The following is a 16,647-nucleotide window of genomic DNA, read 5'->3' on the forward strand; positions in this document are numbered from 1 at the left end:
CCGTCACACTACTTACCTGCCTAGCGACGTCGCTGTGACCGGCGAACCGCCTCCTTTCTAAGGAGGTGGTCCGTTCGGCATCACAGCGACGTCACTAAGTGGCCGCCCAATAGAAGCGGAGGGGCGGAGATGAGCGGGACATAACATCCCGCCCACCTCTTTCCTATCGCATTGCCGGCGGCCGCAGGTAAGGTGAGGTTCTTCGTTCCTGCGGTGTCACACATAGCGATGTGTGCTGCCGCAGGAACGACGAACAACATCGTACCTGCAGCAGCAATGATAATTGGGAATAGGGGGGCATGTCACCGATTAGCGATTTTGAACGTTTTTGCGACGATTCAAAATCGCTCATAGGTGTCACACGCAACGACATCGCTAACGTGGCCGGATGTGCGTCACAAATTCCGTGACCCCAACGACATCGCTTTAGCGATGTCATAGCGTGTAAAGCGGCCTTAAGACTATTTTTAGCATTCTATTACGTATGTCCATATTAACAGATTAGAAAGGTCAAGTGATGACAGCTTCCCTTTAACCATATGCTATGTTTTGCCAAAAATAAGACCTCCTCAAAAATAAGATCTAGCAGGAATTTTCAGCATTTAAATATAAGCCCTACACCGAAAATAGGCCCTAGATGCAGTTCAATAATGAATTGTCCATGCAGCTAAAAAAAAGTGAAAAAAAAAAAAAGAAGACACCCCCAAAGGAGAGAAGACAGAAGACCCAGCAATCATACTCACCAGACCCTGAACGGGAGGACCTGCAGTGGAACGCACACCCACTCACATCAGATCGCGCACACATACACTCACCTTATCTGGCGATACCGATTACTTCTGGCCGGCAGGGTAACCTGGGATCCGTTCTACCGTCGAGACCTCCATGTGTTCCACCACACGCTCCACTGCACCACGTCCCATCTTCCCCTGCTGACCAGAAGGTATCAGTAGCGCCGGATGTGGTGAGTGAGTGTGTGTGTACGATCTGATGTGTGATTGTGTGTGCAACCTATAGTTTGTGCGACCTGATGTGTATGATCAGATATATGTGAGTGTCGGCCAGAAGCAGGGGAGGATCGCATGGAGCATACCTACTGGGAGTGCCCACCGAAGACAGCAGAAGGACCTGGGGAGCCACGCAGATATCCGGGTCTGGTAAGTATAAGTCTCCTGGGAAGGGGGGGTCTATTTTTATTGGTCAGTAAACTTACACCCAACCATGTTTCACCAATAATAAGACCTACCCGAAAATAAGCACTAGTGTTTTTTTAGGGGCAAAAAAAAAAAAAGTATAAGACAGCATCTTATTTTTGAAAAAAACATGGTATTGGTCACAAAATTTAAAAAAAAAAACAAAAACGAAAACAACAAAAAAATGAGCCAGGGTATACGTTGGTATACGTCCAATACACACATGTTCACGCCGTGGCTATTTCGCAACCAAAACCCAAGAGAAAAACAAAAATGAGAATACACCTTATAATAAAGTAAATAAGCAAATAATAGAACTTCTAAATAACATAAGGCTTGGTTCACTCTGTTTGATCAAAAAACATAAAAGCGTTTTGATCAAACAGTGTAAACCAAGTACCTCATGTTATGTAGATGTTCTATTATTTACTTTATTATAGGGTATATGCTCATTTTGTGCTTTTCTCTTGGGTTTTGTTAGTCACAAAATAAAAAGCTTGTCTGCAGGCTGCACAATGTGTAAAATGTTTGAGTATGTATTAAAAAAAATGATGTTTGGCATAAACAAATGTCTGCAATCCATAAAGATAACCTCATCCCAACCATAGAGTGAAGACGTGGGAGTAGAGCTACATCAATGAGCGAGCCAAACCCCTGCTACCTCCAGACAAACGCCACAAGATAACATCAGCATAATGGCTTTGTATTTGGGTCATGTAAGAAAACCTACAAGTGAACAACTGAGGACGCAATTCTTTTGTGTTTTCCTAACAATTTACCTCCCTGGATTATTTCTTTTCTGGGAATGTACATGAGAATAAGCTTGAAAACCAGGTCTGAATCATAGCGATACTGTCCCCCGATACTCCTCATGCTACACACAATCAGTGTGCAATCCGGTCTTATTCCATTCGGTCTTGTACAACATTTAGGTCCTCTATCCACGCGCTCCAATCTTTTCTCTTTCTCTGGGAATTTGCACTCATTTTTGTGCTTGTCGTTGTCTTACCCACTCCACAGTATTTTGGACCCCTTTAGTGCCCCCTCCAAGTTGGTTCTTGCCCTGACAATTTACCAGCTGTCTTTTCCAAACTGGACATGGGGGCGAGCTTACGTATTTCGGCCAAATATTCATCAATAAAAGGCATGCATTGTACATTTTTACATTTTTTTATGCAGGGTGTAGCCAGGCCCTTTAGTGCTGGCTGGGTATATTGGGGTGTCTGTCCTATGGGGTTCACTTATATAGTACTGGGCAGCCCGACTGCTCTAACAGTATGGGCGTCATCAATAGGCTGTAAGCCAGACATTGTGCCCCACACATACCTGTGTGACTGGCGCCCTATATAAGCCTTATCCGTGGGCATATACACCAACGTTCAAAAGTTTAGGGTCACTTACCGTGTTTTTCAAAAAATAAGACACTGTCTTATATTTTTTTACCCCCCCCAAAAAAGCACTAGGGCTTATTTTTGGAGGAGGTCTTATTCTTGGAGAAACACGGTTGGGGGTAAGATTATCCCCCCAAAAAAGCAGACCCCCCCACTTCCCAGGAGACTCATACTCACCAGACCACGACTTCTGCGTGGCTCCCAGGTCCTCCCTGTGATCTCCGGTCGGTGCTGCACGCCGTCCTACCCTGCTGCTAGCTGACATACTGACACACACAGCAGATCACACACACACACACACACACACACACAGCAGATCGCAGACACACACACACACAGCAGATCGCAGGCACACAGCCGATCACAGATACACACAGCCGAACGCAGACTTACACAGCCGATCGCAGAAAACACAGCCGATCGCAGAAAACACAGCCGATCGCAGAAAACACAGCCGATCGCAGACACACAGCCGATCACAGATACACACAGCCGAACGCAGACAGACACATAGCCGATTGCAAACACACACAGATCACACACACACAGCAGATCGCAGGCACACACAGCCGATCACACACACACACAGCAGATCACAGGCACACACAGCCGAACGCAGAAAACACAGCCGATCGCAGACACACACAGCTGAACGCAGACACACACAGCAGATCACACACACACAGATCACACACACACACACAGCAGATCGCAGGCACACACAGCCGATCACACACACACACAGCAGATCACAGATACACACAGCCGAACGCAGAAAACACAGCCGATCGCAGACACACACAGCTGAACGCAGACACACACAGCAGATCACACACACACCCGATCGCCGCGCACACATCACATCACATCCAGCGCTTACGGCCACAGGGAATGAAGCAAGTCACGTGTCCGGCCGCAGGTCCTTTTAGTCGCGCTGCACCGCACTGCCTCTCAGGATTCTGCCGGCGAGAAGAGATCGGTGTCGCTGGATGAGGTGAGTGTGTATGTGATCCGATGTGTGTGAGATCCGATGAGTGTGTGTGTGTGATTTGATGTTTGCGTGTGATACGATGTTTGTGTGTGCGATCTGATTGTGTGCGATCCGATGCTTGTGTGTGAGATCTGGTGTGTGTGTGAGAGAGAGCTGATGTGTGTGGATGTGCGATCACTGCAGGTCCTGCCGCTCAGTGTCCAGTGAGTGTAATTGCCGGGAGCCGCTGTCTATAATGAAGTGTTCTGCAGTATCTGTAACCTTTTTCGCTGCACGGACACTTCATTATAGATCCGCGACTAGGGCTTATTTTCGGAAGAGGGCTTATATTTAAGCCTTGCTCCAAAAATGCTGAAAATCCCTGCTAGGGCTTATTTTTGGGGAGGTCTTATTTTTGGAAAAACACGGTAGATATTTCCTTATTTTTAAAAGAAAAGCACATTTTATTCAATGAAGCTAACAATAAATTAAACAGAAATACACTCTATATATTGTTAATGTGGTAAATGACTGTTCTAGCTGCAAACGTCTGGTTTTGAATGCAATATCTACATAGGTGTATAGAGGCCCATTTCCAACAACCACCACTCCAGGGATCTAATGGTACATTGTGTTTCCTAACTGTGTTAGAAGAATAATGGATGTTTAAAAAACCCTAGTGCAAGTATGTTAGCACAGCTGAAAACAGTTTTGCTGATTGGAGAAGCTTTAAAATTGACCTTACTTTGAGCTAGTTGAGATTCTGGAGCATTACATTTATTGGTTCCATGAAACGCTTAAAATGACCAGAAAAAAAGAGAACTTTCATGTGAAACTCGACAGTCACACAGAAGAACATTTGTGAGATGCAGAACTACTGAAAAGATGCTGGAAGAGTGCCTGACGCCATCTGTCAAGCATGGTGGAGGTAATGTGATGGTCTGGAGCTGCTTTGGTGCTGGTAAAGTGGGAGATTTGTACAATGTAAAACGGATTTTAAATAAGGAAGGCTATCACTCCATTTTGCAATGCCATGCCACACCTTGTAGACAGCGCTTGATTGGAGCCAATTTCATCCTACAACAGGACAAGGACCCAAAGCACACCGCCAAATTATGGATGAACTATTTAGGGAAGAAGCAGGCAGCTGGTATTCTATCTGTAATGGAGTGGCCAGCCCAGTCACCAGATCTCAACCCTATTGAGCTGTTGTGGGAGCAGCTTGACCGTATGGTGCGCAAAAAGTGCCCATCAAGCCAACCCAACTTGTGGGAGGGGGGAAGCATGGGGTGAAATATCTCCAGATTACTACAGCAAATTAACAGCTAGAATGCCAAAGGTCTGCAAAGCTGGAATTGCTGCAAAGGAGCATTCTGTGCCGAAAGCAAAGTGTGAAGGAGAAAATTATTATTTCATGTAAAAATCATTATTTCTAACCTAGGGAAAAATATATACCTACTACGCTAACATTCATAAAAAATTGGCGCAGTAGGTATATATTTTTCTTTGTTTTATGCCCTTGGGACTTACACACGATCCCATTACCTTACTAGCAGCTACATTTATTATTATTATTTTTCACTTGAGCACCAGTGACTTTCATTTAGATATTATTTCTAACCTCGTCAATGTCTGGACTATATTTTCTATTCATTATGCAACTCATTTGATAAATAAAAGTATGATTTTTCATGGAAAAGACAAAATTGTCTGGGTGACCCCAAACTTTTGAACTGTAGTGTATAATACATATAATACAAAGCAACCACCTCCTCCATGAATTGTAGGTTGAGATTGGTTTTCTCATCAGTATTTTGTACCTGTGCTGCCTTTGCCTTTATCATGGGCGCTGCTGCATCCGGTATTCCTTTGGTATAGTGATTTAATGTTGGTAAATATGGCTGCCTTTTGTGTGTGATGTTGAATTTTATGGGGTTTTTTTGTTAATTTTCTATTTTTCAGGAAGAAGCCTATGATACTTTTTTTCATAGAATACGACATTTTGCACTCCTTTTGTACAATTAAACCCTGCCCCATTCCCACTCATATGCATTGGTGATACGCTATCTTGCTGGCAGCACCTACATGTGGCAGCTAATTTCCAGCTGCAGAAGATCTCTATTACTGCATCCATCTGTGCTCCGAGATTGGTGCTAGAGGAGGTCACATTACATGTAAGGGGCACTTTGCACACTACGACATCGCAAGCCAATGGTAGCGATGCCGAGCTCGATAGTCCCCGCCCCTGTCGCAGCTGCGATATCATGGTGATAGCTGCCGTAGTGAACATTATCGCTACGGCAGCTTCACATGCACTCACCTGCCCTGCGACATTGCTCTGGCCAGCGACCAGCCTCCTTATTAATGGGGCGTGTCATGCGGCGTCATAGCGACGTCACACAGCAGGCGGCCAATAGAAGCGGAGGGGCGGAGATGAGTGGGACGTAAACATCCCTCCCACCTCCTTCCTTCCGCATAGCTGGCTTGAGCCGCAGGACGCATGTAGGAGATGTTCCTCGCTCCTGCGGCTTCACACACAGCGATGTATGATGCCGCTGGAATGAGGAACAACATCGTAACATCGGTCATTTCCAAATTATGGAAATGACCGACGCTACACCGATGAGACGATTACGACGATTTTGCGCTCGTTAATCGTATCAAAAAGGCTTTACACACTACCATATCGCCTGCGACGCCGGATGTGCGTCACTTTCAATTTGACCCCACTGACATCGCACCTGCGATATCGTAGTGTGCAAAGTGCCCCTAAGACAAAGATCTTATCACTTTGCGTCACACGTCCGTGTTTCCAGTACGTGTGATGTCCGTTTCCATACATACCGGAGACACGGACACACGTAGACCCAGTAAAATCAATGGGTTAGCGCACGTGTGCTTGCTTTTTCATGGACGTGTGTCCATGTAGCGCAAACGTGTGTCCATGTAATCCACACATAGACATGTCTGTTTTTCTCCAGTAGCACGGATGTCACACGGCCCGCACACTGATGTGGTCCGTGTGACATCAGTGTGACAATTTGTTTGTGCTTTTCTATACTCACCTGTCTCCACGGCAGATGTCTCCAACACTGCTGCCATTTGCTTCCAGGCACGCTTATTATGCTCATTGCATATGCACTGCGTCGAGGACCAGAAGCAGCAGCAGCGCTGGAGACTGCTGCACCATGGACAGGTAAGTATAGAAGCTCATGCTATCAGTGTGCTATGCGGATGTCACACGGATAGCAGACTGACAGCACACGCTGAAAACACACACGGACACACGCACACACATAAGCACCTACACCACGGACTGTGTAAAACGTGTGTTTTGCACGGATGTGTGAAAGAGGCCTTAGTCACATAACAGGAGTACTAAAAAGCCTTTTCTATGCGTGATCCAAGTGGATATTGAACCTGTGGCCTCAGCACTGGAGAATTAAAGCAGACAACACAAGATTTAAGGTACCCTGTTTCCCAGAAAATAAGACCTAGTAGGATATTTTTGCGGTTTTTGAGTATGCTTAATATATATGCCCTACCCCAAAAATAAGCCCTTGTTGAGGTTCCATGAAGAAGTGTCCAAGCAGCTAAAAAAGTTTAAGAATTCAGCAGGACTCTACAACAAAGAAAGAAAACACCCCACTCTATAAATAAAAAATTGCACTCACCAGACCAAAACAATTACATATGGCAAGTGCCTTTGGTGGATAGGCTCTCACACAGAGTTGTGCGTTGCTGTCAGGTTCCTGCACTGCAGCTCCTCACAAACAGATCAGATACCTGTGTCACTCTGCAAGAGTGATGATGCTTCCAGTCACCAGGGGGAGCCAACTGCTGTAGAACGCAAGGGGACCTGACAGTGACGCAGATTTGTATGTGAGAGCCCATTCACTTGCTAACTCTAAGGGGTACTTTGCACGTTGCGACATCGCTAGCATCGGCTAGCAATTGCGAGCGCGATAGTATCCACCCCCGTCGCACATGCGATATCTTGGGATAGCTGCCGTAGCGAACATTATCACTACGGCAGCTTCACACGCACTTACCTGACCTGCGACGTCGCTCTGGACGGCGACCCGCCTCCTTCCTAAGGGGGCGGGCTGTGCTGTGTCACAGCGACGTCACACGGCAGGCGGCCAATAGAAGCGGAGGGGCGGAGATGAGCGGGACGTAAACATCCCGCCCACCTCCTTCCTTACGCATAGCCGGTGGAGGCAGGTAAGGAGATGTTCCTCGCTCTTGCGGCTTCACACACAGCGATGTGTGCTGCCGCAGGAACGAGGAACAACATCGTATCTCCTATTGGTGCGACATTATGAAAATGACCGACGCTGCACAAATCACTGATTTGACGCTTTTACGATCGTTTATCGACGCATCTAGGCTCTACACGTTGCGACGTCGTTACCGGGGCCGGATGTGTGTCACTTTCGATTTGACCCCGACGAGATCGCAGTAGCGATGCCGCAGCGTGCAAAGTACCCCTAATTGTTTGGGATCTGATAACTGCGATTCTTTTAGGGGTGTCTGCTATCTTCTGGGGGTAAAATTAGCAGTACATAGAGAATAATACATTTAAGCAGGTAATTTAAATCTTTGTAAATATGGTAAATACCCGCCACTATAGGACTGGGTCTGCACCAAGAGAATAGCAGAGCAGATAAGAAAATGTGCATCTGAACCAGGAATGGGATTAACACAAAATGTTAATGTTCCAGAATGTGATGACATGATATTTCACTAAATGTTGAATTTTTTGTCCAAGAATAAATGCGGATTGTTGGTCATGGGAAAATATAAGACGTCTCCTTGAATATAAGCCCTAGCAAATCTTTCAAAGCAAAAAATAATATAAGGCCCTGTCTTACATTCGGGGAAACAGTAGTTAAGACCAGTCCCCAGGACGCTGCTCAAAATGCTCAAGAACGTTCCCATTAAACTGCCCATTTTGACTCCTGTTTCCGCTAAGCTCCATCTATTTATCAGTCCGGTTCTGCAGCCAAATCAGGACTGTTGGGAATCATGTGATGTAATAACTTGGCTATGGTGGTATATTATATTCAGACATAGCACACTGCACATTATTTGTAACACCGGTGTCCCTGCAGGGATGCCGACTAACTCACTGCCTGTGCACACAGCTCAGGTCTCCTGGGAGTGTGCTTAGAGCACACATGCATCGGTTCTCCTCTTAAAGGGCCAACGCACTATTTCCAGGAAATGCCTCTCAGCCTGCGGGTGAAAGGCACTATGTATTTAAGGCACCCTCCCTTTAGGAGAGGTATCTGCGCAATATCCTTAGTTAGTTTGGCTACCAGGCTGCTAGCTAGTTGTCAGGTCCCGAGCTCCTGTCCATTTATTCCTGTGTCCATCACCTATACCTGTCTGTACCCGCCCTTCCTGTCTGCCTCAGTGATCCAGCCTGTACTTGTGCCTATACCTGAGTCCGTCTCCTGTCCTTGCGGTCAGCTGACAAGATCCTGATCACTGCCCTGGGAGTGTTACCTGGCGTCTGCCTTGCGGTAGTCGCTTAGTTAAGCCCCTCCCACTAAAGGGTAAGCCCAGGTCCCCATGTGGTCCAGTGGGTTCACTACTCCCGCTCTCTACCTCTACATCGGCCGCAATGTTTCAGTATTGTTTTCGGCTATCTTCCTCAGTAGCTGTATTGTGGAAAATGTTGTATATGAGCCACAATCAGCACAACTATGAATCTTAACAGGGGTGCAACATGGCATAAATAGATGGAAAAATGTCCCCAAACCAGTAGAAACTCATGACATGGTTGTTTTTAGGCTTACTTTGGCTGTGACAAGCATCCTGGTGCGATTATACCTTCATTTTCACCATCAATTCTCAAGTCTGTGAGTTCATCCATGTTGATCATTACATCATTTTTCTGCCCAGAAATGGAAGGAAGAACAGAGAGAATCTTCTCTACAAGACTGTCTCCATGATGGCCAATGGCTCCTGGAACAATAAGGAGTGAAGAAGAGGATCAATAGATCTTGAAGGAAATAAAGTTCATAAATATTTGTTTTTCGGTATTCACAGCAGATTTTTGCATTTAATGCCTTCACTATATTTCATTATACAGTGAACACTATACTGGATGTTGGATATTGGGTGGACTCGGATTAGAAAAACACCTTTCCTTCACTTGGATGCTTTCCGCCGGTTTCACACTGCTACAGTATGGCCTCGAGCTAGCTCACACTGCGTCTGTGGACATGCATATGTGCTACCTCACAGCGTGCAGCACCTGCGATCCCGTTTTGTGCTATCTATATACTCTTTTTTACTTGTTCCCCAGCACAAGAGTTGTGGTATGATCAGACCATGTCCCTGTATGGTCAGACACGGCCATTACACAGTAGACAGCAGGGACACATAGATAAAATGTTCCTGTGCTGAGATAATCTTACATAATATCCAACTGTGGAAATTATTATTACAAAATCTATTAATTAAAATGTACTTTGTTCATGGGAAAACCCTTTAAATGTCTAAGTTGAACTAAGTTCACTTACTTTCTTGTGTTTCCTTTACATTTTTAAAAGTACAGCCCAGGAATATATGAGATACTTAAAGGGATTGTCCACTACTTTGACATTGATGACCTGTCCTTAGGATTGGTCATTTATGTCTGATTGGCCAGGGTCCAACACCCGAGCCGATCAGCTGTTCTTTGTGTCGGTAGCAGCAGGCTGCCAGAAATGCTCAGTTTTGGAGCTTCCCAGGCAACTGTTTGCGGCTGCGGCCAGGTACTGCCAATCCACCTCCCATTCAAATCAATAGGAGGTGGATGTCCAGTTACCCGGCCACCGCCACTATCAGAAGACGGGGCAGCTCCGGAACTGAGCATTTCTAACCACTTGTTGACGCCACCGTCATCGAGAACAGCTGATCGACGGGGTGAGGGAAGTCAGCCAATCTGTCATTGGTGACTATACTAAGGGCGGCTTTGCACGTTGCAACATCGCACGTGTGATGTCGGTGGGGTCAAATCGAAAGTGACGCACATCCGGCGTCACTTTCGACATCGTTGTGTGTAAATTCTAGATGATACGATAAACGAGCACAAAAGCGTCGTAATCGTATCATCGTTGCAAGCTCCGACTTTTCCATAATTTTGCTGCAGCGATGGTACGATGCTGTTCCTCGTTCCTGCGGCAGCACACATCGCTGTGTGTTACGCCGCAGGAGCGAGGAACTTCACCTTACCTGCCGCCGACGGCTCTACGGAAGGAGGGAGGTGGGCGGGATGTTTACATCCTGCTCATCTCCGCCCCTCCGCCGCTATTGGCCGCCTGCCGTGTGACGTCGCTATGACGCCGCACGACTCGCCCCCTTAGGAAGGAGGCGGGTCGCCGGCCAGAGCGACGGTCACAGGGCAGGTGAGTGCATGTGAAGCTGGCGTAGCGATAATTTTCGCTACGCCAGCTATCATAAGATATCGTACGTGCGACGAGGGCGGGGAATATCGCGTGCGACATCGCAGCATCGGCTTGCGATGTCGCAACGTGCAAAGCCCGCCTAAGGATAGGCCATCAATGTGAAAGTAGTGGACAACCTCTTTAGGCTGTATTTCTGCAGAAGGGGTCATTTTTTCTTTTTTTTTTTTTGGACAAAAGTAGTTAGAACCAATAAATAAAGACAAACTTATTAAACTGATTTTGGCAAATTAGATATATTTTATTGAACGATACAATGTATCCATTATATCACAGTATGTGGCAAGAACCGCCTGTTTGGTATTGGGTCCACATGACAGCTTTCTCTTCCATTACTCAATGGTCTCAGTTGAGATAAGCAGAAGTAAGTTAGTCGGCAGCAGATCACAAGTATGCAAATCGCATATGAGCAGTCAACTGTTGAGTACGGTTAGAATTTACCATGGTAAACACCCATGGTAATTTTACAACCCCTTTAAGGCTGTGTGGATAGTGTCCAGGGGGGTATTGTGTACTTAGAAAAGCAAAGCTGACTGTACATAGAACTATAGATGCTTAAAAACACAGCTCCATTGTTCCGTTAATAAATATTAGCTTGGTGGTAAAAGCACATTGTTTGCAGAGTGAATACAGACTGGAATAATATTGTGAATGAGGCATAAGGGTGTGTGGAGAGTAGAGTAGGTGCTAATCGATTTGCAGGATCCAGTCCATTGATCACATCGGTAGCCTATGGTCGCTGAAAACCACCTGTTACCAGAGCATTCCTGGCTCCTCATTTGATCTATCAGCCCTGTGATACCATTGTTGTTTTGTGATGTACAGGTGACATTGTGCGAGGTCGGCCAATCAAAAGACGAGCAGTCAGGTAAGAGGCGGTTTTCAGGGATCCCGTCCAGCAGCCATAGAATACTGCCGATCCCTTGATGTGTCCGAACCGTCCTACATTTTCAGTGGGATTGTTATAAGAACCAAGCAGTACAGGACAGGCAATCTGAATTAGATGGGGTCACTGATTCTGACCATGACTTCTATGGAAGCCTTCACATAACATCTGAACACTACTATGGCATATATGTTCAATATACAGTATGCGACACCAATTTATCCAGAGTAAGCCAAGCGACTATACTGAAGGCCGTATGCATTGGTACATATAATAAAAATTCATTTCTAAAGTGCGTTATTTTTTTTTCCACCAGGAAGTGCTAAGGGAAACGTGCTGTATGGAGAAAGTATTTGTCTTAATCCTTTAATTATGGTTTTTCATTCAGTCACATTACCACGTGTATACTATTGGCTCTTTGCCATGCAATCTGTGCTAGGATTTGGGACAGGATGGCTCGTCCTATAGAGCTCACTGATATCAGCGCAGCCCTGTAGGGGGAGTCAACAAACTCCTAAACTGTGAGTGGTATAGAAAAATGAATACATATAGGAACCACAGAAAATCAGCCATAAAGGGAAGACCCACTACACTGTGTGCAGAATTATTAGGCAAATGAGTATCTTGATCACATGATACTTTTTATACATGTTGTCCTACTCCAAGCTGTATAGGCTGAGAGCCAACTACCAATTAAGTAAATCAGGTGATGTGCACCTCTGTAATGAGGAGGGGTGCGGTGTAATAACATCAACACCCTTTATAAGGTGTGCTTAATTATTAGGCAACTTCCTTTCCTTTGGCAAAATGGGTCAGAAGAGAGATTTGACGGGCTCTGAAAAGTACAAAATTGTGAGATGTCTTGCAGAGGGATGCAGCAGTCTTGAAATTGCCAAACTTTTGAAGCGTGATCATCGAACAATCAAGCGTTTCATGGCAAATAGCCAACAGGGCCGCAAGAAACTTGTTGGGAAAAAAGTTGCAAAATAACTGCCCATGAATTGAGGAATAATCAAGCGTGGAGCTAACAATATGCCATTTGCCACCAGTATGGCCATATTTCAGAGCTGCAACGTTACTGGAGTATCAAAAAGCACAAGGTGTGCCATACTCAGGGACATGGCCAAGGTAAGGAAGGCTGAAAAACGACCACCTTTGAACAAGAAATATAAGATAAAACGTCAAGACTGGGCCAAGAAATATCTTAAGGCTATGTGCCCACGCTAGAATGTCCCTGCGGATTTTTTTGCCTGAAAATCCGCGACTTTCGCGGCAAATCCGCACCCGCGGATTTGGCGCGGATTTGCCGCGGATTTACCGCGGATTTGCTGCGGATTTTGATGCGGATTTTTTTTTTTGTTTTCCCCATTCAAAGCCAAAAATCCGCACCAAATCTGCACCAAACAATTGACATGCTGCAGATTTTTCCGGATCAAAATCCGCGGCAAATCCGCCGCGGAAAAATCCGCAGCATGGGCACAGCATTTCCAAAATGCCATTGAAATGGCTTGGAAGTGCTGCTGCTGCAGATTTTCGGCAAATCCGCGGTAAATCCGCGGCAAAATCCGCGGTAAATCCGCGGTAAATCCTGTAGCGTGGGCACATAGCCTAAGACTGATTTTTCAAAGGTTTTATGGACTGATGAAATGAGAGTGGCTCTTGATGGGCCAGAGGCTGGATCAGTAAAGGGCAGAGAGCTCCACTCCGACTCAGACGCCAGCAAGGTGGAGGTGGGGTACTGTTATGGGCTGGTATCATCAAAGATGAACTTGTGGGACCTTTTCGGGTTGAGGATGGAGTGAAGCTCAACTCGCAGACCTACTGCCAGTTTCTGGAAGACACCTTCTTCAAGCAGTGGTACAGGAAGAAGTCGGTATCGTTCAAGAAAAACATGATTTTCATACAGGACAATGCTCCATCACATGCAGTCAACTACTCCACAGCGTGGCTGGCCAGTAAAGATCTAAAAGATGAAAAAATAATGACATGGCCCCCTTGTTCACCTTATCTGAACCGCATAGAGAACCTGTGGTCCCTCATAAAATGTAAGATCTACAGGGAGGGAAAACAGTACACCTCTCGGAACAGTGTCTGGAGGCTGTGGTGGCTGCGACACGCAATGTTGATTGTAAACAGATCAAGCAATTGACAGAATCTATGGATGGTAGGCTGTTGAGTGTCATCATAAAGAAAGGTGGCTATATTGGTCACTAATTTTTTGGGTTTTATTTTTGCATGTCAGAAATGTTTATTTCTACATTTTGTGCAGTTATATTGGTTTACCTGGTGAAAATAAACAAGTGAGATGGGAATATATTTGGTTTTTGTTAAGTTGCCTAATAATTCTGCACAGTAATAGTTATCTGCACAAACAGATATCCTCCTAAGATAGTCAAATCTAAAAAAACCCACTCCAACTTCCAAAAATATTAAGCTTTGATATTTATGAGTCTTTTTGGGTTGATTGAGAACATAGTTGTTGATCAATAATAAAAAAAGAAATCCTCTAAAATACAACTTGCCTAATAATTCTGCACACGGTGTATTTAGAGTGGGGTCACTGAGAAAATAAATGTCGAAATTATTCTGCTGACTCAACGACTACACAGCTCTGCCGGCATTAATATCAGAGCAAAAACTGTGCCCTGAACTTTCTTGACATGGGTTTACATAGCTGAGCTTATGCATGCAAACCTTATATCACACTGCACACTGATAAGTGTCGGATGCAGTGGTGTAAACTCACCACCGCTGGACTCTGGAAAAATGGAAACCTGTTCTGTTGAGGGATGAATCTTCTCTATATAGCATCTGATGGATGAGTCTGGGTTTGGTGAATGGTACCTCCCTGACAGCATTGTGCCAACTTTAAAGTTTGACGTAGGAAGGATATACTATTAGGTTGCTTTCTAGGGGTCGTCCTAGGCTCCTTATGAGGTTGTTTTCCTGGGGTCATTCTAGGCTCCTTATGAGGTTGTTTTCCTGGAGTCGTGCTAGGCTCCTTGTGAGGTTGTTTGCCTGGGGTCATTCTAGGCTCCTATGAGGTTGTTTTCTAGGGATCAGCCTAGGCACCTTATGAGGTTGTTTTCTAGGGGTCAGCCTAGGCTCCTTATGAGGTTGTTTTCTAGGGGTCAGCCTAGGCTCCTTATGAGGTTGTTTTCCAGGGGTCAGCCTAGGCTCCTTATGAGGTTGTTTTCCAGGGGTTGGCCTAGGGTGCACATGAGGTTGCTTTCCTGATGTCGGCCTAGGCTCCTTATGAGGATGTTTTCCTGGGCTCAGCTTAGGCTCCTTATGAGGTCGTTTTCTTGGGGTCGTCCTAGGCTCCTTATGAGGTTGCTTTCCTAAGGTCGTCCTAGGCTCCTTATGAGGTTGCTTTCCTGGGGTCAGCGTAGGCTCCTTATGAGGTTGTTTACCAGGGGTCGTCCTAGGCTCCTTATGAGGTTGTTTTCCATGGGTCAGCCTAGGCTCCTTATGAGGTTGTTTTCCAGGGGTCTGCCTAGTCACCTTATGAGGTTGTTTTCCAGGGGTCGTCCTAGGCTCCTTATGAGGTTGTTTTCCAGGGGTCAGTCTAGGCTCCTATGAGGTTGTTTTCCAGGGGTCTGCCTAGTCACCTTATGAGGTTGTTTTCCAGGGGTCGTCCTAGGCTCCTTATGAGGTTGTTTTCCAGGGGTCAGTCTAGGCTCCTATGAGGTTGTTTTCCAGGGGTCTGCCTAGGCACCTTATGAGGTTGTTTTCCAAAGGTCGGCCTAGGGTGCACATGAGGTTGCTTTCCTGAGGTCGGCCTAGGCTCCTTATGAGGTTGTGTTCCAGGGGTCAGCCTAGGCTCCTTATGAGGTTGTGTTCCAGGGGTCAGCCTTGGCACCTTAGTTTCAGTGAAGAAAAATCTTATTGTTCAGTATACAGAGAGGTTTTCTATAACTGTATGCTTCCAAGTTTATTGGAACAGTTCAGGGAAGGTCCTTTTCTGCTCTAGCAAGACTGTGCCCAAGTGCACAAAGTAAGAACCACAAAGGCACAATTGGGGGAGTCTGGGCTGGAAGAATTTGAGGGTCTCACACCACAATACTGACCTGAATCCCATTACACATCTTTGAGATCAGCAAGAGACCGGCTCTCTCATGCAACATCAGTGTCTGACCTCACAAATGATCTATTGCATGAATGGACAAAACTTTACATCACCTCCAAAACCTTGTAGAAAGCCTAAACAGTGGAGTGGAAGCTGTTTCAGCTGCAAATGGGACCTACTCCATATTAATACTTATGGATTTAGAATGGGTGCTCATAAAAACTCCTGGAGGTGTAATATGTAGGTGGCCCTAATAAAATAGCCCATAAAGTGTATGTGACTGCATGGTCACACAGTGACATATATTTGGGCTTTATGTTGCAGATTTATATTGTAAAATACACCTTATGTATACCTCTAAGGACAGGTAGATAGAATGTTGTACTGATCCAGGTTTTATATCTTCCTACAATGAAAGTCCACAGTATGAAATCCAAGTCTACAACCAATCTTCACCGTGGCCAAAAGAACATCAAAATTAAGTCTGCTGAATACTCCATCCAAAAACAGATGCGGTTCTGCACCACCGCGTTATACTTTGAAATGGTGTAGGGAAGGAGTAGGTAATACTCGGGTCTTTATCCAATAGCACACTAGTCATGGATGCAGGTTGAATTCCAATATGAGTCCCAGGAGTTCAGAAGACAATGGCAAAATAAATTCGATATCCAAAACGTGCTT

General features: G+C 45.5%; 1 protein-coding gene across 1 annotated transcript in view; it reads right to left on the minus strand.

Annotated features, from left to right (window-relative positions):
- SCFD2 (sec1 family domain containing 2) overlaps window positions 1-16,647 on the minus strand; it is a 745,236-nt gene that overhangs the window by 718,276 nt on the left and 10,313 nt on the right. Inside the window, exon 2 of the mRNA XM_075347035.1 lies at window positions 9,359-9,527. Coding sequence (XP_075203150.1) covers window positions 9,359-9,527 — 169 coding nt within the window. The remainder of the gene's footprint in view (window positions 1-9,358; window positions 9,528-16,647) is intronic.

This window comes from Anomaloglossus baeobatrachus, chromosome 1, assembly GCF_048569485.1.
Source record: "Anomaloglossus baeobatrachus isolate aAnoBae1 chromosome 1, aAnoBae1.hap1, whole genome shotgun sequence".
NCBI classification, from domain to species: Eukaryota; Metazoa; Chordata; class Amphibia; order Anura; family Aromobatidae; genus Anomaloglossus; species Anomaloglossus baeobatrachus.